Source organism: Carcharodon carcharias, chromosome 7, assembly GCF_017639515.1.
Source record: "Carcharodon carcharias isolate sCarCar2 chromosome 7, sCarCar2.pri, whole genome shotgun sequence".
NCBI classification, from domain to species: domain Eukaryota; kingdom Metazoa; phylum Chordata; class Chondrichthyes; order Lamniformes; family Lamnidae; genus Carcharodon; species Carcharodon carcharias.
Genome location: NC_054473.1, coordinates 121,314,999 through 121,341,900, shown reverse-complemented (window position 1 = coordinate 121,341,900; position 26,902 = coordinate 121,314,999). Strand labels below are relative to the sequence as shown.

Here is a 26,902-nt window from a genome sequence, read left to right as displayed (position 1 = left end):
AACCAGAGGAAATAAATATAAAAAACACAGTTTGAGGTGTGAAGATTTTTCTTTTCACTGGATAGCAGATATCTGGATTGGATTCCCAACTTTAGTAGCCATTGGTGTACGGAATGGCATTTCTATAAAAGAACTGCATGAATATGTGCCTAAGAATGTAGTTGAGCAACCTTCAACGGCTGCAATCATGGAAATGTGTGAAGGAAGATGAGGTAGGGTGTAAATCCCAGGTGTTCTGGTATTTAATTGAGTTTATTTTTTTTGCAGTTTGGATGAGAGAGACAGAAAGAACTATGAAATATTCCTCAGCAAATTAAGTGGATTAATTAGAGGCCAAAACGGATCAGATGTGGATTGATAAAGAAATGGATCTGGTGAACCACAGCCTCCTTGGTTCTATCGTTTTTAAGTTGCAATATGAACATACTGTACTTATATATCTATGGAGCAGATAAAATGAGAGAAACTAGAGAAAAAGGATTGGATTCACAACACTGGCACTTTGGAATGGTATCCAAGGAGCCAATGTAGGCAACATACGAGAGAATGGTGTAGCCAACAGGAAGAACTTGGAGGCGGATGTTGTACCTGGAAAAGGACAAAATATCACATTGGTCAGAAATTGTCTCTGACTCTTTCTATTCCACTGTTTTATGCAAAACATGAATGACTAATTTTTCTTCTGCAGTAGGTTCACTGATGGAAGGATAGTGGTGTTGCGCTTATGCCTGTCAGAGTTATTAGCATCAAGAACTAACCTGATTTTCTAAGATGTATTGAGCTGGTCAACCAGTGTCTGTGGAAAGAGAAAAGAGTTAACGCTTCATGTCCACTCTGAGCTCATCATTGACCTGAAACGTAAAGAGAAACATCTGTTTCTCTCCACAGATGCAGCCAGATCTGCTGAGTGTTTTCCAGCATTTTCTATTTATTTCAGATTTGCAGCATTTTGTTCCATTTTCTAGGTGTACCTTCATTAAGTTTTTATAGATGCCTGGTACTATGAGCACACTTTCTAGTATCTGTAACTCTTAGGGGGAGGAGATTCCAGTGTTGTTACAGTAAATGAAAGGGTCAAGGAAACTGTTTTTGGAGCAATCTATTTTACGGGACTCTGAGGCCACTGTTTCTTCAGCACACTGAACCCACAAACTTGAATGTTTTTCTTTATTGTTTATTCTTTTATGAGATGTGGTTATCATTGGCAAGGCCAACATTTGTTTATGGAAGGGTGGAAGGTAGGAGAGGTTAAATGACAAAAGGGATTTTGGTGTAAAATAAAGGGACATGGTAATGGGACAAGTAAAGAAACAAAATTTGGGTCTATTGAAAGTGTATATGGGGCTAATGAAATGGAGGCAGAGCTTATGATCTGAAATTGTTGAACTTGATGTTGAACCGAGAAGGCTGTTAAGTGCCCAATCAAAAGATGAAATTCTCTTCCTCGAGTTTATGTTGAGCTTCATTGTAACAGTAAAGGAGGCTGAGGCAATTGAGATCAGAGTGGGATGGAGAATTAAAATGATGGGCAAGACACATGTCAGATGAAAGGTAATGCAGAGTAATGTGAAGCAATATATTTTGGTGGGAAGAATGAGGAGAGGCAACATAAACTAAAAGGTGCAATCTCAAAGGGAGCTCAGGAACCAAGAGACCTGGCTGTGAAGGTACACAACTATTTGAAAGTTGAGAAGAGAGCTAAAAAGGCATAGGAGATCCTTGGGATTATTAATAGAGGCATAGAGACAATAAAGTTATGCTAAACTAGGAAAAATTGCTGGTTAGGCCTCAGCTGGACTTCCGTGTGCAATTCTGGACATCACACTTTTGGAAGGGTGTCAAGATCTTAGAGAAGGTGCAGGGAGATTTATTGGAGGGATCAATAACCAGGAGGCAAAGATTTAAGGTAAGGGGCAGGAGGTTTAGGGGGGATGTGAGGAAGAATTTTTTCACCCAGAGGGTGGTGGGAATCTGGAACTCACTGCCTGAAAGGGTGGTGGAGGCAGAAACCCTCATGATATTTAAGAAGTATTTGGATGTGATTTGCGATGCCATGGCATACAAGGCTATGGGCCTAGTGCTGGAAAATGGGATTAGAATAGTTAGGTACTTGTTTGACCGGCACAGACTCGATGGGCCAAAGGGCTTTTTTCTATGCTGTAGACCTCTATGACTCTATGACAAGCTACTGGAAGGACTGGGGGCGTTTCTGCATTTGGTTTCCCCAGTGTAGAGGATACAGTAGCATGAGCTGTGAATACAGTATACTAAATTGAAAGAACTACAAGTAAGTTACTGTTTCACCTGGAAGGAGTGTTCAGGTACCTGGTCGCTGAGGAGAGAGGAGGTAAAAGGGCAGCTGTTGTATTGTTTGCACTTTTAGGGCAAGATAGCGAGGGGAGGAGGCATTGGGGGTTTGACGTATGGACCAGGCTTGTGCTGAGGGAATGGTTTCTCGGAAATACTAAAAAAGGGGAGGGGGGAGGATGTGTTTGATGGTGACATCATGCGAAAGGTGGCAGGGTTAGGCCAGCTTCCATACTAGCATTTCCGATGTGGCTTCTTTTTCCCACATCGAGAATCTTTGGGCTGGAGTTTGATTTTCAGCAAGGTGAGGGAGGCAGAACAGAAACTGAGTGGTCTGCTTGCTACTGCCCTCGTTGTGTCAGCTCATCGAATCAAGCATCGATGGCCAATAAGTAACCGTCTGGCAGGAAGGTGGCTAATTAAGGCCACTCTGGGTCCCATTGAAACAGTAGGCAGGGACGTCATGTGGCAGGAGTGTTATGTTGCGAGCAGGAAGTCAGTCACTGCTTCAAATTTCAAAGCCCTCTGCTCCCTGAAACTGTCTTTAGTTTTTACTGAAGCCTCAAAAAAGCTTTAAAAAAATGTGTTTGAGAAAATATACAGATGCTGCCACCTTCAGCAGCAGAATCTGCTGCTACATTCAGCCATTATCCCAGCGGCAGGCCTTTTCTTCCACTCTTGTGCTGCCTCATCAAAGCTGCTATAAAACATTCCCAAGCATTTTCACATCCGATGCTCAAAAACTTGCAGATGATTGCATCATTAACAAGCGCAATAGCTTATTAATTAATCATTTCAAAATGGGGGATGAGTCTGATTTCCGTGCCTATTCAGCTTCCATAATTTTGGAGACTGACATGATGATGTCACATTGCCAACCCAACATCATCATGCCCTATTTTATTCATGTGGAGAGCCTGATTTGCGGCCATGAAATCCAACCCTATATGTCCAAGGGGTCAGCACACATTGACTAACAGGTTGCTATCATGTAAAAGCAATCTTCTTGCAGAAGCTAACATGTGTGTCATTGACCCATAAGTATGCTTGTTTGCTTAAAAGAAACCAATGGCACATTACAATTTATCTGAATCTCTTGCAATTTAACCACAAAGATTGAATTTTCCATTTGCTACACCATGCATTGCAGGACTCGTCACCACTGATTAACTTTGGGATCCATGTGGATGGTCTTGATTATGGAGATAACTCTCTTTTTTGTCACTGCTGCAACTTGCTGTGTGATTAGGTACACCTATTGACCATCCCCTTAATCCCAGAGATATTCTTCAATTCTAACAGCTGGTCTTTAAAATACTGCTTGTCCAAAATCCTGTTGTACTTACCATAAGTGTGTGGCTCCTGTTCCCAAACCAATGTTCAGCATTCCTACTGGAATTGTATTTGCGTGGATGCTGGTGGGGACAACATTAGGGTCAATTTTGATTTCCTGCTGAGGCTCATAATTACTGTAAAGATTCACCAGTGAATAATGATCCATGGCCCATGGAATAGTGTTCCATTGAAGGCATCACCAGCCTTAGAAGATGGAAGAGGAGGTAAAAGGTTTTGTGTGTGTGAGTGTGTGTGTGTGTGTGTGTGTGTGTGTGTTGATGACACCTTTCATCAAGCGGCAGTATTCACCACAAACAAATTCTCACTGCTTAGTTTGGGGTTCTCCAGGACTACTTGGCTCAGGAGCTTATTACAGCATTGGTCCAAGCATGGACAAAAAGCTGATTTTCAGAGTGAAGTGAAGAGTGACTGCCCTTGACATCAAGGCAACATTTGTCTGAATGTGGCATCAATGAGCCCTAGCAAAATGAAGTCAAAGGGAATCGGGGGGGAGTGGGAAACTATCCAGTGGTTGGAGACATATGTAGCACAAAGGAAGATGATTGTGGTTGTTGGAGGCCAATCATCTCAGCCCCAGGACATTGTCCTCTAGAATTCCTCTAGCAGTGTCTTAGGCCCATATATCTTCAGCTGCCTCATCAATGACCTTCCCTTCAACATAAGGTCAGAAGTGGGATATTTGCTAATGATTGCAGAGCTTTTGGTACCATTCGGAACGTTAATATAGTGAAACAGTCTGTGTCACAATCGGGAAAACCTTGGTGATATCCACACTTGGACTGATAAGTGGCAAGTATCATTTGTGCTCAAAAGTGCCAGGGAATGACCCATCTCCAACAAGACACTTTAACCACCTCCCACTAACATTCAACAACATTACCATCATCAACATCCTGGCAGTCACTATTGACCAGAAATTTAATTAAACTAGTCACATTAATTCAATGACTATAAAAGCTGGTCGAAGGCTGCATATTCAGTGGGAAGTAATATGCCTCCTGACTCCTCAATGCTTTTCCACCTACAAAACAAGACACAAGTTAGGCATGTGGTAGAATACTCTACACTCGCCTGGAGGAGTGCAGCTCCAAAATGCTCCAGAAGCTTGATATCATTCAGGACAAAGCAGGCCGTTTGATCAGCATCTGCTCCACCACCAGCGCACTGTGACCACAGTGTTTACCACCTGCAAGAAGCATTGCAGCATCTTGCCAAGGATTCTTCAAAAGCATCTCCCAAAGCCATGACCTTTACCACCTTGAAGGATAAGGGCAGTCAGCAGATGGGAACACTACCACTTCTAAGACACACACCACCCTGCTTTGGAACTATAGCGCCATTCCTTTGTTGATGTTGGGTAAAAATCCTAGAATGCCTTCCCTAACGGCCCTGTGGGATTGCCTTCATCACGGCAGCCTAAGGTGACTCTCCACCCCCACCTCAATGGCAGTTGTGAATGGGCAATAAATGCTGGAACTTGTCAATGATGCCAACATCCTGTGAATGAATTAAAATGTGTACCCTATACCCTTGAACACAGTGTCTTGAATTGAAATTGTTTACTTGGTCTGTGAGAGTCTATGGTACAAAACTAAATGGCCGATTAAAATAAAAAGCTTGGAAACTCTGATTTAAGAACAAAGACGTCCATTCTTAAATTTGCAAGAAAACATGTTGTATACAGTAAGTCAAGTAACCCAACATGTTCCAAACTTTGAAGTTAATTAGTATATAATACCTTTTGTACGCGATGGCGTAGTGGTATTGTCACTGGACTAGTAATCCAGAGACCCAGGGTAATGCTCTGGATACTGGGGTTTGAATCCCACCATGGGAGATGGTGGAATTTGAATTCAATAAAAATCTGGAATTAAAGGTCTAATGATGGCCATGAAACCATTGTCGTAAAATCCCATCTGGCTCACTAATGTCCTTACCTATCTGGCCTACATGTGACTCCAGACCCATAGCAATGTGGTTCACTCTGAAATGGCCTAGCAAGCCATTCAGTTGTATCAAACTACTACAAAGTCTCAAAAAAGGAATGAAACCAGACGGACCACCCTGCATCAACCAAGGCAATAAGGCAAACTCAGCCCTGTCGACCCTGCAAAGTCCTCCTTACTAACATCTGGGGGCTAAAATTGGGAGAGCACCATCACTATCCCTGGGTATGTCCTGTCTCACCAGCTGAGGTGGCAGTACAGTGATATACAGTTGGGAGAGAGTTGCCCTGGGAGTCCTCAACATCAACACCAGACCCTATGAAGTCTCATAGCATCAGGTCAAACATGGGCAAGGAAACTTCCTGCTGATTACCACGTACCGTACACCCCTCAGCTGATGAATCAGTGTTCCTTCATGTTGAACACCACTTGGAGGAAGCACTGAGAGGGGCAAGGGTGCAGAATGTACTCTGGGTGGGGGACTTCAATGTCCTTCACCAAGGATAGCTAGGTAGCACCACTACTGACTGAGCTGACCGAGTCCTAAAGGACAGAGCTGCTAAACTGGGTCTGCTGCAGGTGGTGAGGGAACCAACAAGAGCGAAAAACATGCTTGACCTCATCCACAGCAACCTGCTTGCCGCAGATGCATCTGTCCATGGCAGTGTCGGTAGGAGTGACCACCACACAATCATTGTGGAGACGAAGTCCCACCTTCACATTGAAGATACCCTCCATAGTGTTGTGCGCACCATCCTAAATGGGATAGTTTTCGAACAGATCTAGCAACTCAAGACTGGTCATCCATGAGTCGCTGTGGGCCATCAGCAGCAGCAGAATTGTACTCGAGCACAACCTGCAACCTCATGGCCCAGCATATCCCCCACGCTACCATTGCCATCAAGCCTGGGGATCAACCCTGGTTCAGTGAAGAGTGCAGGAGGGCATTCCAGGAGCAGCACCAGGCATACCTAAAAATGAGGTGTTAACCTTATGAAGCTATAACACAGGACTACTTGTGTGCCAAACAGCATAAGCAGCAAGTGATCGACAGAGCTAAGTGATCCCACAACCAACGGATCAGATCTAAGCTCTGCAGTCCTGCCACAACCAGTTGTGAATGGTGGTGGACAATTAAGCAACTCACTGGAGAAGGAGGCTCCACAAATATCCCCATCCTCAAAGAATCGGAGCCGAGCACATCAGTGCGAAAGATCAGGTTGAAGCATTTACTACAATTTTCAGCCAGAAGTGCTGAGTGGATGATCCATCTCGGCCTCCTCTGGAGGTCACCAGCATCACAGATCCCAGCTTTCAGCCAATCAATTCACTCCACGTGATATCAAGAAATGGCTGAAGGCACTGGATACTGCAAAGGCTATGGGGCCTGACAATATTCCAGCTATAGTACTGAAGATTTGGGCTCCAGAACTTGCTGTGACACTAGCCAAGCTGTTCCAGTACAGCTACAACACTGGCACCTACCTGGCTATGTGGAAAATTGCCCAGCTATGTCCTGCACACATAAAGCAGGACAAATCCAACCCTGCCAATTACCACCCCATCAGTCTACTCTTGATAATCAGTAAAGTAATGGAAGGGATCATCAACAGTGCTATCAAGTGGCATTTGCTTAACAATAACCTGCTCACTGATGCCCAGTTTGGGTTCCGTCAGGGCCATTAAGCTCCTGACCTCATTAAAGCCTTGGTTCAAACATGGATAAAAGAGCTGAACTCCCAAGGTGAGGTGAGAGTGACTGCCCTTGACATCAAGGCAGCATTTGACAGAGTGTGGCATCAGAGAGCCCTAGCAAAACTGGAGTCAATGGGAATCAGGGGAATCTCTCCACTGGTTAGAGTCATACCTAGCACAAAAGAAAATGGTTTTGGTTGATGGAGGTCAGTCATCTCAGCTCCAGGATATCACTGCAGGAGTTACTCAGGATAATATCCTCGGCCCAACCATCTTCATCTGCTTCACCAATGACCTTCTTTCCATCATAAAGTCAGAAGTGGGGATGTTCGCTGATGATTGCACAATGTTCAGCACCATTCACGACTCCTCAGATACTGAAGCAGTCCATGTCCAAATGCAGCAAGACCTGGGCAATAGCAAGGCTTGGGCTAACAAGTCGTAAGTAACATACGCACCACATAAGTGCTAGGTAATGACCATCTCCAACAAGAAAGAATCTGTCGCCCCTTGATGTTCAATGTCATTACTATCACTGAATCCCCTACAATCAACATCCTGGGGGTTACCATTGACCAGAAACTGAACTGGACTAGCCATATAAATACTGTGGCTACAAGAGCAGGTCAGAGGCTAGGAATGGTGGGGCAAGTAACTCACCTCCTGACTCCCTAAAGCCTGTCCACTATCTGCAAGGCAGAAGTCAGGAATGTGATGCAATACTCGCCACTTGCCTGGATGATTGCAGTTCACACAACACTCAAGAAGTTTGACACCGTTGAGGACAAAGCAGCTGGCTTGATTGGCACCAAATCCACAAACATTCACTCCGTCCACCACTGACGCACAGTAGCAGTAGTGTGTACCATCTACAAGATGCACTGCAGGAATTTACCAAGGCTCCTTAGACAGCACCTTCCAAACCCACAATCACTACCATCTAGAAGAACAAGGGCAGCAGATAGGTGGAAGTTCCCCTCCAACTCACTTACCATCCTGATTTGAAAATATATCGCCGTTCCTTCACTGTCGCTGGGTCAAAATCCTGGAACCCCCTTCCTAACAGCACTATGGGTGTACCTACACACATGGACTGCAGCAGTTCAAGAAGGCAGCTCACTACCACCTCCTCAAGGGCAAATAGGGATGCGCAATAAATACTGGCCCAGCCAGCGAAGCCCACATCCCATGAATGAATAGATTAAGATCATATTTTAATTGCCAGCAGATCAAGTTTAACCAAGAGGAGTCAAAGCCTACCAAAAAGTTGATAAAAACTGAAAATGAATTACCTGGACTTATCTGAAGATCAGTGCATTCAGCTCATCAGGTTCACCAAAGAAGTCATTACTGGGATATTCGTGGATTTGTGGCTTAGTCTTGGAGTTCCTCCCATTGTAACTCTGCTCCTGTGGCTGTCTTTCACAGAAATCGTCTGCTGCATGGAACTGAATTTTCCAAGGCATTAGGGGCAGACTACAATAGCATTGGTCAAACCTGTATGTGTGCACGCATTCAGTAAGTGAATGGTGCATAACTTCTGAAGTTATTAAAGGTACATTTAGAATATTCTGAGTAATTCTGGACTCTGCTTTCAAAGGGAACTTGGTCTTTCCCTTTGCATCAACAGGATAATTTCAGCACTGCTGGTTCCAAGTGTTGAAAGGACACTCATATTATCAAAGAAAAGGTTGAGAGGTGACACAATCTAGGTATTTGACATACTAAAAGGCATGAATAATGTGGATTTAAGCGGTATTTGTTCAATTAATAATGATCACAGAAATATGTTTTTCCTAATATGCAAAAGAATTGCATCAGAAGCAGTTCATGATGTGCCCATGTCATGTCACATGTGCTCTGCCTGAAGGCAGGTCCTTGTCTCACTGTCTGCTGATGTTTCAGTTTGAGCAGTTTTTGTCAGCATGGTTTGCCATTGCCTTCCACTCTCAAGGGCAGGGCAAGGAGGCAGGTCCCCAGTCTGCCTCAGCCAGAATAGGAGTCAATCAACGTACTAGCCATCTAGCCAATGGAGCTAACCTGCCCCTTAATGCTGTGTCTACTTTCCCTTTAAAGTGTATTGGAAAGAAAAATCAGCATGAAGCAGAATCTAAAGTGAGAAAAGAAGGTAGATAAATGCTGAGGTGCTAAATGGGATACAGTGACTCCTGCCATGCTGAGCCAAGTTAAATAATTGTGAGTAACTAAAACTGCTTTCAGATTCTAGACTTATTACTTGATTAGCCTCAATGAGCCCAAGGATGAGTTGTTTTTAGCTAAAGAAAAGCAACAAATATTTTAAGGCAACAAAAGCAAAGTATTGCAGATATATACTCAAATATTTAAGTTGGCTAGCATGACAGAAGACACCCATAGCTAATGGATATTTTTTTAATGACATAGAAGCACATAGAATTTACAGCACATCAAATGGCCAATTAGCCAAACAAGTTTAAGCACCACATGAGTCACCTCCTACCTTACTTCATCTAACCTTTTGTGCATCCATTTAGCTTCCCCTTCAATGCATCTAAGCTATTCCCCTCAAAACTCCACGTGGTAGCAAGTTCCATATTCCAGATTGTTAGTGACAATGACGCTCTATATGATCTGGACAAAGGTATAGGATCAGAGGTATAAATATTTGAAGGCAACACAACAAGTGGGAGTGAGGTTATCTGTGTGAAAAGTACTGCAGAAACTTCACGAGTCCACAAACAAGTTAGGAGATTTGGCAGATGGAATTTAATGTGGAAAAATAAAGGGTGAGGCAATGAATAAAAGAGGGGACATATACACTAAAAGGTAATACTTTAAAGGGAGTTACAGTAAAGAGATGGGTACCTTTTAAAAGTGGACATACAACTAAAGTATAGAAGATCCTAATTTCTATAATTGGGCATACGCTACAATAGTTAGGCTGCAAGTGGAAAGTTGTCAATTTTGGGTGCCTTCCTTTAGGTCACAGGGAGGGAGCGGAAAAGCAAGAATAAGATGCAGCAAGGATGAAAGGCTTATACAAGCAGAGCCTAAAGAAGCTGGGTCTGCTTTTTTTTCATTAAACCTAAGATTAGATGGAGATGGGATAAAGATGCTTGAGATTAATGAGAGGTTTTGATCAGTTAACGATTTCCACTGCTTAGTGAGTTGGTAATTAGCAGTCATACATTTGAAGATCATCACGAAAAGAGTGGAGGGAGAGTTTTGGAGAGTTTCTGTATGGAGAAGGCATGCATACACAAACTTCCTGGAAGTTTGGAAGCAGAATCCATCTTTTTTAAATAAAAGGAATGATAATTATTTGAAAGAAAATGTTAAGTCTCTACATGAAAGGCAACATAATGAAACTGAATGGATGGCTGGACTGGGCACCCATTGATCAAATTACTTTTTTCTATGTAGTGAAATTTCTATCATTCTGTAACTCCAGGAATGTTGAATACTTTGAAACATCTTGTATTTTCCAACAGGCTGAACAGAAATTTCACAGATCTTTTTATCCTTTTGGAGGTTCTATTTGTGGATGTTCATCTCTCTTGGAGATTGATGGTTTAATTTGTCACAGTTTGTCAGAGACTCTAAGGGTCCTATCTATCTAAAATGTCCTTTTTGTGATTTTCTTTTGCATCTACTGTATGTCTTGGCGTATGTGGACTTGGAACAGTACTCCTGTCTGCTGGACTGATGGCTGTTCCTTGTGGTATATTCACTGCATCATCACTATTTCCCAGTATAATATTGCTTCCCATTGCATATTCCTTAGTAGTTCCCATCATTCCTAATTGTACCTCACATTGTTCACCTTTTTTATGGTTTTGGTAAAATAAGCTTTTGTGGCAGGAACCTGCATCAATTCATAAATAAAGGCAATAATTTATGCAGGCAATGTGACTTTAAGTTGACACTATGCCATGTTCATCCACCTGCCGATCTCTGTGCCATCACCCTCTTGTTAGGAGATTCGACTAGACCTTCAGTGCTTCTTGCGACCTGTGCCACAAGCTCAGCCCTGATTTCTAATTGGTGGCGACAGAATGGCACACTCGCATTAGCTATAACGCGCATTAGGATGTTCTGAGGTCGTGAAAGGCTCCAAATTAACGCAGCTCTGTCTTTTGGTATAAACAGCAATTTTCAAAAGGACTCTTAATGCTGATACTATTCTGACCATCACTGAATATCCTTTTTCTCCACGGTTTTCAGTACAAAGTTGACACAGTTACTAATTTAACATCCCTGGCCACCTCCCTCCCCCACTGACCCCGCCTTCTACGTGCAACACACACTGCCCGAGCCTTAAACCATTTCACTAATATTGCCATTGACTTTTTTTTTCTACAATGTTTCGTAAAACATAATCTTCCTAATGGATAACGGATGATCGGATATACTAAACCACAGATGTTTACAGGAGTGCTTGTTCTGGGGAGTGGATTGATCCAGATGTCACTGTACTTGGAATTGACAGACACGTTTCACAGGGAGAAGCACGGGGTGTATTTCATTTGCAATCCGAGAAAGAAAGGGCGGAGTGCTTTGTGGCCAGGGGGTTTGGCCAGTTGATATTATTTACAAATGACACTGATCCGACCTGTGTCAATAGGAATGACAAGGAGTTAGGGGTTGGGGGGGTGGGGGGGGTGGTGAATGAACAGCTTCAGTGTTTGCCAGGCTCGGATCTCTGTTGGCATCGCGCGGACCGCAGATCTCAGGTCCACACCCTGAAAGCCTGGGAAATGGAACGGGCTTTTCCGGGAGAAGTAAAAGACGGCAGCGCTGGAATTGCCAGCCGCCCCCACTCGGCTTACACAAATGGTTGCTTTGCTTTGCCAGCAATAATACACTCGCGGAGCATTTTAGATTTAAAAACAAAATGCATTTGATGCCCGCGTTTCTGTGATTTTTCTTCAACTCCCCTCCCTCCCTATTCACTTCTCCGTCAAACAGTCTGACTCGCACAGCAGCTGCGCTTCCCTGCCTGCCTGGCACTAAATCGTCATGGACAGTAACTTCAGTGCTTCAGTGCCCCATTTCGAGTGATTTTGTGGTCAAATCCGTTTAACAGCGTGATATTATGGGTGTGATCAATTTATAGACCCCACCATAATCTTCTGATGCAATAAACGCTCTCTGGCCCCCATAGCACTTGGATCAGTCATTTTTACCTTTGATAAATGCAACTTAAGTGCATATATGTGTATGAATGTGAGAGTGTTACAGAAATGGATCCTGCACTGTGCTGTATTCAATGTGTGAGCACTGAGTGTTTGCATTGGGTCACTGTAATTTTTTTTTTGCAATGCAACGCTGATTTTCTTTTTGCAATCGCATGGATTATATTCGCTCTTGCTTCGTTTGGAGGGGGGGGGGGGGTGGGGGGAGGCACAGCAATTGCAGCCTTTTCTGCCACCTCCTGTAAGAAGCAGTGTTGCCCTCTCTCTCTCTCCCTCTGGTTAAGGTGCAGTCAGCAGTGGGAGTGTTGGGTGTTGGATTGGCGCAAGCTCACAGTCTCTTTGACGTCAGTGTGGAGAGGGGCTGAGGCTGGCGCACTCTCTGTCTGTCCCTCCATTGTGAGCAGCTGAAGGATGCGATCGGGCTGAACCGCTGCCGCCGCCCCGGACACCACACACTCACACACACCAGCCAGACTGAGCCCGTGACAGGCAGATACAGCCGGCCAGAGCCTCTCTTCATCTCTCTCACACCCTTCCCCATTCTCTGGGCTGCATCTTGCAACAACAACAGCAACATCCACCCAGCCCCTTCAAGGATCTCTCTATCTCTCTCTCTCTCTGTCTCTCTGTCTGTCTCCCTCCTTCTCCCCATCCGCTGTTCACCGGCAAGGGAAAGGAAGCGAGCCCGCCCCCCAGCCTCATCCCTGGCTTTGGATGTGTGATTAAATCCCGGCGTCTCCAACAGAGGGTTCAGTCCGAGAGAGAGAGGGAGAGTGAGTGAGTGTGTGTGTGAGTGAGTGAGTGAGTGAGGAGAGGCCAGAGCTACTTTCCAGCAGCAACCATGGGATGTACAATGAGCGCCGAGGAGAGAGCAGCCATGGAGCGGAGCAAAGCCATCGAGAAAACCATCAAAGAGGATGGCATCAGCGCCGCCAAGGATGTCAAGCTGCTGCTTCTCGGTAAGAGCAAAGCCGCCCGGGGTCCCCTCAGCTCGCCCTTCCCTCTCTGCCTGCTCCGCCGGCCTGCTGCTGTACTCCCCCCCGCCCCGCCACCACCTCTCTCTATTTCTTTCTCTCTCTAATCTCCCTTTATCCCCTTACATTTGCCAGCGCTCCCTCTTTTCTTCCCCCTCCGCAACGCTACTTTCTCTCATTTTCTCCCTCTTTATTTTCCCGCAGGGGCGGGAGAATCAGGGAAAAGCACCATCGTAAAGCAAATGAAGTAAGTGGCTTTTGTCTTTACATTTTTTGTCATTTTATACGGATTTTAATATCGTGAATATGTTCACGCCTCATTTTGAGTCGAGACTGTATCTTGAGGTTAAATATATATTAATGGCAGGGGCCCGCCATGTTTATGGTGCTATTATCTTACACTCCTATCTCCAATATATTGATGACTTTGGTGAAAGGACCGTGACTTTTCCCAACATGTGGTGGTGATTGGGGAGTCAGATTTTTTTTGTGGTTTGGGTCTTCATTTTTGTGAATATTCCTGTTTCTTTGGAAAGGGGTGTGGGTCTTGTGTATTTATGCTGTCGCTCTGTCTCCATAGCAGGACTTGCATCTGTGAATGTGCAAAGATGCATCAGGACTGAGACTCAGCTTCGGAGGAGGGGCAGGGGAAAATCATCCCCAGCTACCAATTAATCTTTAATGCCAAGCTTTCATCTTTCAGCCTTTTTTTGTCATGTTTGATCGCTTGAAACCGGCTGCGAGGCCAGTTATGTGGCATTTAAAAAATACATAGAATGCGGATTTAACCTGACAGATGGCAGATTGAACACCTGCCATTTAAAGATTCTTTTAACCGAAATATTATGATATACTGTTACAATTAATCAGCCAGAATTCACTTGGAGCTTCAATAACTAGTGATACACTCATTGTTAATATATTTGTGAGATTACCTGGATCACATATGAGGTTGGTCCCACCCTTCACTATCCACTCCCTTGCATCCTAATTTCTTTATTGACAGTATGGGTTCCTCACAATTTGGGGGCTAAGGAAATGTGTCTTAGTGATGGCAATGTCTTCATCATTAGCACAAATGAGTTGTTGCTTTACAAGGATAATTCAGGCCTCTTTATCTGTGTATTACTGGCCCGGGTCTGTGTGTTTGTACTTGGGTGTTCATATACAAAAATCACGAAAAGCTGGTGGTCAGGCACAAAAGAATAATCAGCAACTCATGGAATATTGGCCTTTGCCTCAATGGGCCTGGGATACAAAAGTGAGGACATTGTGCTTCAGCTGTACAAGGCCTTGGACAGACAGACATTTGGTGTGTTGTGTTTGGCACTGGCCATCACATTTCAGGAGGGCTAAAGTGTAGATTCATCAGAATGATACAGGGACTTACAGGGTTAAATAATGAGAGGTTGCATAAACTAGGCTTGCATTCCCCTGAGTTTGGATGGCCGAGTGTTCTGATCAAGATGTTTAAAATAACAAAAGGATTTAATAGGGTAGATACGAAGGAACTACTTCCTTGGGTGGGGTAATCTTATACATGGGGGCACAATTTTAAAATTAAATCAAGGCCTTTCTGGAAACTATATTATGAATGACTTTTCATGCAAAGGGTTTGAGAAATCTGGAGCCCTTTCCCTCAAACAACTGTAGATTCTAGGACAATTGACATTTTCAAGACTGAGCTTGGTAGATCTATATTGGTTAAGGGAATAGAGATATGAATTAAAGGCAGGTAAATGGACTTGAAGATTAATACTAATTGATTGGCAGAATGGCTGAAGAGTTTGAATAGGTCTGTCTCTGTTCCTATCTATGACTGGCCCAGGCCTGTATAGTATAGCGCCAGTTTGTATATTTGCCTATGCATCTGCTTGAAAGCTATTTTTTGTGGTTACCTATATGCCTTGATTTGGAATGGAATATTACATGTATAACAGCACATTTTTGTGTATTATACCCCAGATCAAACCAATTTCATGCATAACTGGTTGAAACCCTAGATCTGTATATTAGAGCTTGGATCTTATCTGCATGTTACTGCCAAGGTTGTAGTCCAAAAGTGATGATACTGGATCTGTATATGTGTGTTGTGTGTGGCTGGTTTCTGATGTGGATTTGATTTGTGGGATGTGAGTTGAGGTCAGTGCAAAATTGATGTTGGGGCCTGGGCTGGTGCAGAGCGGGTTGGAGTCTGGGCTTTCTGGCTTGTGTTGGTGTGAAATAGCTTGGGCCTGTGATTCCTATCTGGGCCCAGGTTTCTGTGTTTGTACTTGAGTGTACTTCCACCTTCAACATCACCCTGTCTCCACCACTGCCCCAGTTCATCTCCTGCAACCCTCATCTATGCCATTATCACCTCCTGACATGACTATTTCAATGCTTCCTGGCAGACTCCCTCCTACATTTTACTTTCTGTAAACTTCAGGCCCTCTGAAGTTCTGTCATTCATGTCCTCACTGTCACTAAGTCCTGTTCGCCTATCCCTGTGCTCACTGACCCACATTGGTTCCCAGTCTGGCAGTACCTCAGAGTCTTGGTCATTTTATTCACGGAAGGAAGTGGTTGGGCCCATCAAGTTCATACCAGTTCCCTGCAGAGCAATCTAGTCAGTCCCACTTCCCGCTTCATCCCTGTAGCCCTGCAAGCTTATTTCCTTCAAGTGCCCAATCCGATTTCCCTTTAGAATCATTGATTGTTTCTACTTCCACCACTCTTGTTTTAAAATTGTCATCCTTGTTTCCAGTCTTTCCTCGGCCTTGCTCTTCTCTATATATGTAATCTCCTCCAGCCCTCCGGCATCTGCACTCCTTTAATTCCCACACCTTGAGTATCCCTGATTTGAATCGCTCGCTATTGGTGACGGTGCCTTCAGCTGCTGAGATCCTCAGCTCTGGCATTCTCTCCCTGAACCTCTCGCGCGCCCCCCCCCCCCCCCCCCCCCCCCCCCCTTCCTCCCCCCTCTTCCTCCCCTTAAGACACTCCTTAAAACCTACCTCTTTGACTAAGCCTCTGGTTACCTGCTCAAAATCACTTCACGCCAAAGGTGCTATATAAATGCAATGTCTTGTAAGGTTGGGGCTTGGAGGGCCCAGGACTGCGTTCTAGCCGGGGTTGGTTTAATGTGGACCGGGATTATTAGTTCTGGCTCAGTGTGATGCCCCGAGTTTGCACCGACGCAGTCTGGAGCTGGCTTTGAGAGCTGTGCGATCTGACCGGGATCGCTTTGTTGGGTTGAGCTGCTGGAGGATTCGGGAAGCCTGTCATTTCCCGGCCCAGCGCCGCTGGAGGACGGAGGGTGAGAGCCGGGCTCGGCTTGTCAGGGCCCAGCCGAGGCCGAGGCCTGGACCAGCGGCCGCCAAGCGCTTTTTCAGGCGCTTTGGCTAGTGGACAGCGCCCTGGGAAGCGGCTGAACGCGGCTTCGGGAAAGTTCGGGCCGGCTCGGGGAGGGGAGGTGGGATCGGTCACTCCGGGAGGCGGGCCCTCGCTGGGCGGCACCGCCCCCGAGACCCCTTGGGGGTTGTCCCCAGTTCCATTGGGGACGCCGGAGCCATTAGCTCCGTTAGCGGAGAGCCTGGAGGCTTTGGGTGGTTTTAGTCAGTCAGTCAGCAGCAAGAAGCCTCCTTGTTTACTTGGCCAGCAATGCTGCAGAATTTGCTCATTCACATTGCAATTGACAAACTGATGGAGCAAGATGTTGTATAATCGGATGCTTGAACGTTGGAATTTGGGGTTTATACTTCTGGTTGCCAGGCTTGACCAGACGAATGGGAAAGATGGAATAGGCCAAGAATGACGCCCTGTCTTGGTTACCTGTATAGAAGGGGCCCTACTGTTCATTCTACTCCTGACAAGAAGCATTAGGAACAACCATGTCTATAGGTGGTCCCTTTTACAGTTTTGTTGCTAAAGTTGAGTCATCAGCAGCAACAGTATAAAACTTGCATTTAACATAGGATGTTTGATGTTAGGATATTTTACTAATATAGACCACACAGTTGTGAAATAAAAACATCTCCACGGTTCAAACCATGTTTAAAATAGATGCCTTTTACTGCATGAGTTGATTATGGCAAACTACTCATCTGTGCCATCCACCATACTGCTCTCAGCTGGCCAAAAATTATCTTAGAAAAAATGGATCAAGCTGATTCCACAATTCCATGCAACATATTGTAAAGTATATGTACATGGATATCTTGGGTTCAAATTGCATGGGTAAATCTATCTAGATTTGCTTTAATTGTTCTAATTGCATAGTGTCTTCAGTGTGTCACTGCCTTGTAACACATTTCAGCCTATTTGTGGTGTAAGGGTTTTTCACAAGACAAGTTGTGTGATCTGTACAGAAATTGAGAATTCCAAGGCTGTTTGAACCAACTGGACACAGTAATCCACCTAAAAAAAAATTGCAAACGTATTTAGATTTTAAAATTATTCCACGGGGAATGAAATACTGGCAATGGCATTAAACCAATCATCATTAATTGAATAAACAAAAACAGAATTACCTGGAAAAACTCAGCAGGTCTGGCAGCATCGGCGGAGAAGAAAAAAGTTGACGTTTCGAGTCCTCATGACCCTTCAACAGAACTGAGTAAAAATAGGAGAGGGGTGAAATATGAGCTGGTTTAAGGTGGGGGGTGGGGGGAGAGGAGTGGGGGGGGTGGTTGTAGGGACAAGCAAGCAGTGGTAGGAACAGATAATCAAAAAATGTCACAGACAAAAGAACAAAGAGGTGTTGAAGGTGGTGATATTATCTAAACGAATGTGCTAATTAAGAATGGATAGCAGGACACGCAAGGTAAAGCTCTAGTGGGGGTGGGGTGAAATAAGACTAACAGCATAAAAGGTATAGATTTAAAAATAATGGAAATAGGTGGGAAAAGAAACATCTATATAAATTATTGGAAAAAACAAAAGGGAGGGGGAAGAAACGGAAAGGGGGTGGGGATGGATGTCTTTCGATTCGCCAGTACGCTTCTGTTTTAGAGTAAGAAGATGGTGAATGAACATTCCCATGGTGTGAGAGCCTGGCAGTTATTAAGTAATAGAAAGTTTATCATCATCATTCGTGTCTGAACAATGGAAAGGATAGACAAAACTCATAAAATATTTGGATTCATTCAAGCATCTGTTGGATGGGCAGAGAGTGAAAACAGACCCAAATACTGGTCTTGATCCCCTGGATACTATCCACTGATTTATTTTGTAATACTTCAGATGTGAGTTAAATTTTAAATACTTAAGGTGGGCACCCATTTATTTCCTTTCAATGATAATTAAGAGACCATGGATATTTGAAGAATGTCTGGATACAGCTGTCTTATAATGCAGACCTGGGGAGATGTATCTATGCTGCACACATCTGCCAAATCACAGCTTGTAGATAGTGGGAGGTGTCCTGGTCCAGCAAATAATTTCTAGTACCTGAAAACATCTGAAGGTGCAATAAAAATGCACACACGTTTGCATTTAAGGAATAGAGCAATGCAAATTTTGGAGTCACAGTCTCTGATTTATAGGTCCAACTGAATAGAGACTAATGCAATGAAGCCTGGGTTAGAGTATGGTCAATATCTGGCAAGGCAATTTTTCAGTGGATGAAATTCAGAGTTGTTCTGTGAGGGTTGTTCCATTTCTTAAAACGTTGAAAGGGATGTTTTTTGAACACCTTGCTTTGATAGAGATTCAGGCATTGCGATAATACCATAATCTTGCAAAGACTGACTTCCTTTTCTCTTGCACATGGATTCTCATCACTATCAAATTACTATTTAGTATTAAATAATCTCTCTGAAACTATCAGCTATCATGTGATCCATCTCAAACTTGAGAACAAGAGCAACAAATAACATTTACATTTTTCAAGAATCTTCTGCATCAAATCATTTAAAAAATGTTTTAAAGTTATACATTTTGCCGATACATTGTGAGAATGGTTAAATATCAGATATCAAATATCTGAACACTGATTTGCTCTAAAGCTTGCAATAACAAGCAGGATACAGATATTGAAAAGGATCAAGTTTTTTTTGTTGTTTTTATTTTGAATCTCCCAACAGTGCTATTGTTAGGTCCCCGATCTTTGCAATTCCAGATGATTAATTAGATATAGTGACAGTGAACCTGTTGCACCTGATCCTGTATAACCGGTTGTTTTGCAAAGTGGGTCAGCCTATAGGGAGCAAAAGAATATTCAGTATCTTATAATAACTCAGTCAAAACAGAGAAATCAACATTGTGTGAAATACCATCCATTTATTTTAAATTGTTGCTTTATCTAAAAATTTGATTATTGGCAGGAGAATTTTTTTGTAGTGATGTTACTCAGTATTAATTACACAACCAACTAAGTGACCATGCACCTGGTAGAGTTGAAGTCTGTTCCTCTGAATTATTCTACAATCCTTTTACTGTTCAGGCCTCCCACTTGCTGATATTTTTGCCATACTATAAAGCTATGAGACACTTTATAGCTTGCTAGAAGACATTTTGCATATGGTCCACACTTAATTGGTGATGTCAGATTTTGCTCTCGTGACATCATAAATATACATTTGAGCCCCAAGAGAAGCACTCCAAATTTATAAGTGACTGCACTTCCAACTTGTCTCCTTCTCCACAACCTGCCAGGCCAAGTCTTAAAAGCCTGAAACACAGAAACAAATGAATTAGGGCTCCAAATACCTTACATAGCTTTATGTAGGACATTTGGGAATCCCTGGCAACTCAAGATGATGCTCATTATTAGCATAATACTTCTCAAAGCATAGCTATTATCTGCAGAACATCAAAGCAGGTGAGTTCCATAGGAGAGCTGGAATTTGAAATATTTTAATCAACACACAAACTGAAGCCTCAGAATGGGAATTATTTTGTCCATCTTGGAACCTTTTTATAGTTATTGCAATTTTTAGAATTTGAACAATGAAGAATATTTCCACCCAAATGAATGAGATTATTGCATTTTAAATTCATAATGATCCAGGTTCATCGTCCTATATCTGTCAGTTTTATTTAATTCTTTTGAATTTGTGGGACTGAGTCCTGTGGTTTAAAATGTTTTTCTTCTTCATTTCAAAATTCTTTCTAACGGGATCAATGAGTTGGTTGGAAAACAGACATTTTATCTCTGGGAATTGTATTAGGTTCCAGTATAGCCCAACGGGATGAACCTTGGATGAAAATTTGCTCCTTGGAGCCGTTGTAAGTGATGTGGGTGTGCATCATTTTCAACCCAATTCTTACTGGGTGTAAGCCCATAGCATAGATTGCTCATAATTTTTTATCAATAAGTGGTTCCACTTGGGAAGAATGTATGGATGACTGTGAGAAATAAAAATGTCATCATTGGTGCAGTAGGCAATAATTTTTCAGGTTACATTTAAAGCACATTGTTGATGGAAAGTTATTGTGAAGTTACCATGCTTTGTAAGTGACTTGAGAGCACTTGATGAGGCAATGTTGATGGAGCTTTATCCTGTAGGTAACCCATATTGCATCTGATTTGGGAGCATTCTGTGGGGTGATATAGAGGAGTCTTCCCTGGACCTGTTGAATGACAAAAGTGACAATTGCTGCAATCTCCAGCTTGAGCCATTTAGTAGCATTCTCCCCTCCTAGCCAAGGCTGAATACTTTAGTTCAGCATTGAGGGAGTACTACACTGCATGTGAAGGCTGACCCCCATGCCTGCAAATGATGTTGCAGAAGTGTAGAATGTATTTAAGAAACAGAGGGTGAAGGATGCATCCTGGAGCTGATGGTTTTAGGAAGGGAAGAGAACTTGGAGGTATAGTAACTGCAATTTATATAGATAGGAGAAAACACACTTGTGGGCAATATTGCCAAGACTAAAGGAGAGTCATTGGAGGAGGAAAGTCAGTTGACTATAATCAGAACCTGTGGAAAAGTCAGGATTTATCTTTTTTCCCCCTTTGCCCTAAAGCTGATGTACCTTCAACTGCCTGGATCCTACACCTTGGGATTCCCTCCTTAAACCCTTTCTTCCATTTCTCCACTAACTTTTAAGAGTTTCCCTTTAAACCTACCTCTTTGGCCAAACTTTTGGTCACCCTTCCTGATATCTTCTCCTTTGCTTCAGCCGTCTCTTTTTTAATGTCTTCTGAAGCACATCGATGTTTGTTGACGTTAAATGTATGACTCTAAATGCAAGTTGTTGTTGATGATGATGGCTACTATTACTTCAGCTATTACTGCAGAACAGCCAGGATCATTGAGAATATCCATTCAGCCTTTGCCATTAGTTTGAGAAGGACAGAAGATGAACTGGAGGAATTCAAACTGGGAGCTTTAGGAGAGATGAACATGGAGCTGAGAGTCAACAACACTTCCAAGTAGCTTTGAGAGGGAGGAAGGTTGGCATCGGAATGATAGTTGGAAAGGACAGATGAGTTTAGGTAGTGGGGTGGTGCCTGAGGAAAGACAAGCGTATTGGCTAGCATTGAAATGAGGAAGGGAAGTTGTGTGGGGAAGGAGTTAAGGGACAAGTAGATGGGTGTTGGTTGATAGTAGTTTGGGAGAAAAGAGGTGATAAACTACAAGATGAGGGTCCAGTTTGGAGATGGAAAAGAAGTAGCAGATGGTCTTGATTTTGGAGAAGGAGCTCCATGAACTCCTTGCATTTGGTGTTTGAGATGGAGAGGGGTGGAAAAAAAGAGGTTTAAGGAACCATTATTCTTTCCCTCCAGGATGATCCTGGATCATTGGGTGATTTTGGCTGAGGGGGGCAAAGTATGATGGTGGTTTATAGCTGAATCCCATGATTGGCTAAGCCAGATTATTACAAGTTTTGTTGGAACTTGTCTTCTGTCTCAAAGGGCTAAGAATGATGATGAAGAGTTGTGACTACAACATTAATCTGGCTCTTTGAACAGATGCTGACTAACCTATGGTGCATGTCCAATCTTGTTTGATTTCCAGGATTAGTGTTTTTTTAATTATTTTGTGTAGAGCAGCGGTCTATGTTTATGCAAAAACGTGGTTAAAGCAGCACCTCCACTTCACCCTCTATCCCTTGTCTGCAAATCTATTAGCCTTCTTTGGGAACCAGGAAATGCTCTGATTAAGTACAACCCAGTACAGTTATATTCCCTCTTTCTGTTTAATTGCAATTGATAATTGAATATTTTTCATTTGGACATACTCCTTAATACAGATTTACATTTTAAAGAAAACAGAAAATCCTAACCGAAGGTTACGACAAGTATGAGAGAACCCTTTTTTACCTAGAAGATACACTACTTGTCATTGTTGTCTTACCTAGCATCGGTCCTGTTTGACATGATTTTACCACAATCACTCCATAAAATCCGATGTCTCACCCCGTATCTAAGTATTCAGAAACGAACTATGCACTCCTTCTTTAACGTTTTCATTAGAGGTATTGTTACACGAGGCCTGAAATGTTCACTACAGCCTGGGTGGCTGCACAATTTGTGTTTTATATTTGCAATGTTGTCCTGTGCTGATTCTAAATAAGACCCCACTTCACTTATCGTAAAATGAAAAGTTCATATCTCATTACTGTTAGCTTTTATTTGTTTCTTTGTACCTACTTGGTGTATGAGAGCGTGTCCACGTTCTAACTTGTTTTTTTAGGACACTGATGCAAGCCGAAGCGTGTTCATCTGAATGAGCACACAATCCTTTAATGTTCAATTTATAGGTCTCCTGCTGATAATGCAGTTCCAGGTAACCTTTTCTTCGGAAGCTTGCCTTGTAACAATTTTCCAAATTATAAATGTCAGTGCTTTTTATTTTAAAGATTCAAACACTTTTAATAAAGTTTCTTCCATAAACCAAAGTGTTATAAAGAACCGTGTGTGCTGCTAAATGGTATGATATGGTCACGTAACCTCATATTTTGATTTGATGAGATATATGGACAAATACATTGTGCAACATGATAGCCTGTTAGTTGATTATGATATTTAGAAGTCGAGCAGCAATTAGATAACATATCCCAGAGAAATTGATATATTAAGTGCTTATATTAAACTGCGGTGAAGGAAATTGGGGACATAGTCCACTTTTATTTTGAATCCTGATTTGAATCATTTCAGAAGGAAGTGGCCCATGCCTCCTATTGGTAAGGGAGGAGAGACCTACGTGGCTGTTTACATTGGAGCTCAGCCTTTTTTACTTCGAAGCAGAATTCGAATCTAGTTTCTGAGGGACAGTGGGATGTTTCTGGAGCAGCCTACAGCACAAAACTGCCAGTCATTAAGCAAGATTAGGGATTGATTGAAAGTCTCCCTGTAATAGTGCTGAGCATGGACTGTTTAAAAATAAAAAAAATGCTGTGCTGTGGTAGTAGGACTCTTGAGATTGCAGTTAGCATTAATTAGTAGGGTAGTACAGGGGGATATTCTATATTGCGCCTGACTCATACTGTGCCTGATTTAGGAGCACTTAGTCCAAACAGTGGAAGGTTTATTCCTCAGGACTGCTACTGATCATCTGTTGAGTACATGAACAAACATGAGACAAACAGAAGGAGCTTTTGATTGGGTGACTGTCTCTGACCTTAAGATGTTAGTGATTATTTTAAGATTACATAGACAAGAAGGACTCTACCATTCCTCACAGAAACCATTTCTCTGTCATTGTCAGTGCTGTGCAAACCTATCTTGCAACCTTTCCTTGTTGCCTCCTCTGATAATTTTGCATGATTGGGGGGCATTCAATGAGAGCTGGGCACTTCCCATCATGAGGGAGGGGCAGCCAAATAGGGATTCATCACTGTATCACTGTTGTGCACATCTGGTTGTATCGTTGGTGGTTTGGAGACAGACCACTCAGCAAGTTCTTTTGGCTCGAGGGTGCATACCAGGGAATCTGCAAGGACAGCAAATGGAAAATGAAAAGGCTCATGGATGCGACTGATTCTCTGACTTATTCAGTTTCAATTTGTAGGAATTCTAATTTGTATTTTTAACTTAAATTGGTGGTTAAATCCAGTTTTACAATTTTAAAATGGCTTTTGTTACTGATTGCTGAAAGAGCTTTATTTTAATTTGTGTGTATGTGTGGGTGCCGGTCAGGTGAATATTCAGATTGTCTGATTTAAGACTCCATGGCAACATTGGGCTGAATTTTCCTGTTCAAGTCTCAAGCGTGATATTGGATGGATTTCCAGTCCATCTCCTAAAATGCTGGGGAGTCTCATTGTTTTGGTATAGATGGCCTAAAGTTAGGTACAGTTTTGTGTTTGCCTGCAGATTCATTATTGGTTCAGCGTAATTTTACTTGAAAATCCAAATTAGTTTCTCAGCCTGAGCTCTACGGTCAAACAGTATGGTGCATTACACCATTGTAGAGAGATCTGAAGACAACGGTGGGTAGGTTCATATTTCAGGTGTACAGCCCATGCATAACATTATATTTCACTTCATGGGAAATGGCAGCATCCTATGGGAGCTGACTTGTATGTACCGGATGAATAAAGACAATTTGGGACACTCCTCTCAGTTCTAACAGAGTTGCAACCTATTTTTTTAATTACATGAACTGTGGAGAAATGCAAGTGACCAGGTATATCCAAGTGCTCTGTGCACAGCTGATTAAGAAACAGCATTACTGGGCTGTTCTTCAGTCACTAAAATGTTCTTTCTGATTTCTCTGCATCCCAGTGAGTTCAGCTCTGCAGTGGTTTAGACCTACATGCTTACTCCTGTTGTATGGAATTTCATAGACTTTCCTTTTACTCACTCCTTACAAGATTTTTAAATTTCATCATCAAGATGTGCCCATCACTGTCACTTATTGCCCACCCCTAGTTGCCCTTAACTGAGTGGCTGGATAGGCCACTTTAGGCAGCATTTAAGAGTCAACCACTGGAAGAACATGTAGTATTAGAGTGTTCAGGGTTGAAAGGGTTAACGTGTGGGGCTGGCGAACTGGCGCCACCCACATGATGATGTAAGACACACACATGACTAGAGCCCAGAAAGAGAAAGCTCATTGACCTGTAGTCTTGTATGTCTATAGATAGTTATGTTCATTCAATAAACCAATTATTGTTCAGTCATAACCAACATATAACATGATCTCAGAGGTAGGATCTTACAACATCACACATTGGTCAGATTGGGTCAGGTCAACAGATTTCCTTACCAAAAGGACATTAATGAACCAGTTGGATTTTTACGGCAATCCGACAACTTAATTGTCACTTTTACTGGTACCGGCTTTGTATTTCTAGATTATTAAAAAAACTGCCATGGTGTGGTTTGAACTCGCATTCCCTGGGTTACTAGTTCAGTAATCTAATCACTGCAATACTACACCCTCTATTCACAACAACAACTTGTATTTATAAGGCATTTCAAGGACCTTCAGGAGCATTATAAAGTAAAATTTTCAACCAAGCCACGTAAAGGGATATTGGGACAGGTGGCCAAAAGTTTAGACGAAGAGAATTTTCAATAAAGGTGGAAAAAGAGCAAGAGAGGCAAAGATCAAAAGGGAGGGAGAGCTTAGGGCTGAGGCAGTTGAAGCCATGGTCAGCAGCGCTGGAGCAATTAAAATTGGGGATGCTCAAGAGGCCAGAATTAGAGGAGTGCAAATATCTGAGGATGTGGGGCTAAAGGAGATTACAGAGATAGGGAGAGACAAAGCCATGGACTGAGTTAAAAACAAGGATAAAATTAATAGCTTTAAAATTGAGGTATTGATCAACCAGGAGCCATTTAGGTCAACAAGGAAGAGGTGGTGGGTGAATGGGGCTTGGTGTGAGAAAGGGCACAGGCAGCAGACCTTTGGATGCCATCAAGTTTACAGTGGGTAGAATGTGGGAGGCCGGCCAGGAGTGTGTTGTAAGAGTCAAGTCTGGAGGTAACATAGAGATGGATGAGGAGTCTCACAGCAGATGAGCTGAGGTGGGATGGGCTTGTTACAGGTGATATTACATAGGTGGAAATGGATAGTTTCACTAATAACATGGATATGTGATCGGAGGCTCATCTCCGGGTTAAATATGGCACCAAGATTGCAAATTGTCTGGTTCGGCCTCAGACAGTTGCCAGGGAGAGCGATGGAGCCTGTAGCTAGGGAATGGAGTTTGTAGCAGGGACAAAAGACAATGATTTCAGTCTTGATTTCAGTTGGTGGAAATTTCTGCTCATCAGTATTGGATGTCAGAAGAGCAGTCTAAAGATTTAGAGACATTGAAGGGACATGGTGATAAAATAGGGCTGAATGCATCAGAGTACATGTGAAAACTGACATGTTTTTGGATGATGTTGCTTGAGGGGGAGCATTTAGATGAGAAATAGGATGCGAGCAGAGGATAGATCCTCAGGGGGTCATTGAAGGTAATGTTCGGGGAGCAAGAAGAGAAACCATTGGTCATTCTCTGGCTATGATCATATAGATAACAATGGAATAAAGTGAGCTGAATGATGTTGGAGAAGCATTGGTGGAGG

The 26,902-nt window shown here is 42.9% G+C and overlaps 1 protein-coding gene across 2 annotated transcripts in view; it reads left to right on the top strand.

Annotated features, from left to right (window-relative positions):
* Positions 1-12,883: 12,883 nt before the first annotated feature.
* gnao1a (guanine nucleotide binding protein (G protein), alpha activating activity polypeptide O, a) overlaps positions 12,884-26,902 on the top strand; it is a 436,666-nt gene continuing 422,647 nt past the window's right edge. For both annotated transcript variants that reach the window (XM_041191937.1, XM_041191938.1), the window contains exons 1-2: positions 12,884-13,437; positions 13,657-13,699. In XM_041191937.1, the coding sequence (XP_041047871.1) occupies positions 13,320-13,437; positions 13,657-13,699 (161 nt within the window). In that variant the 5' untranslated portion in view covers positions 12,884-13,319. The remainder of the gene's footprint in view (positions 13,438-13,656; positions 13,700-26,902) is intronic.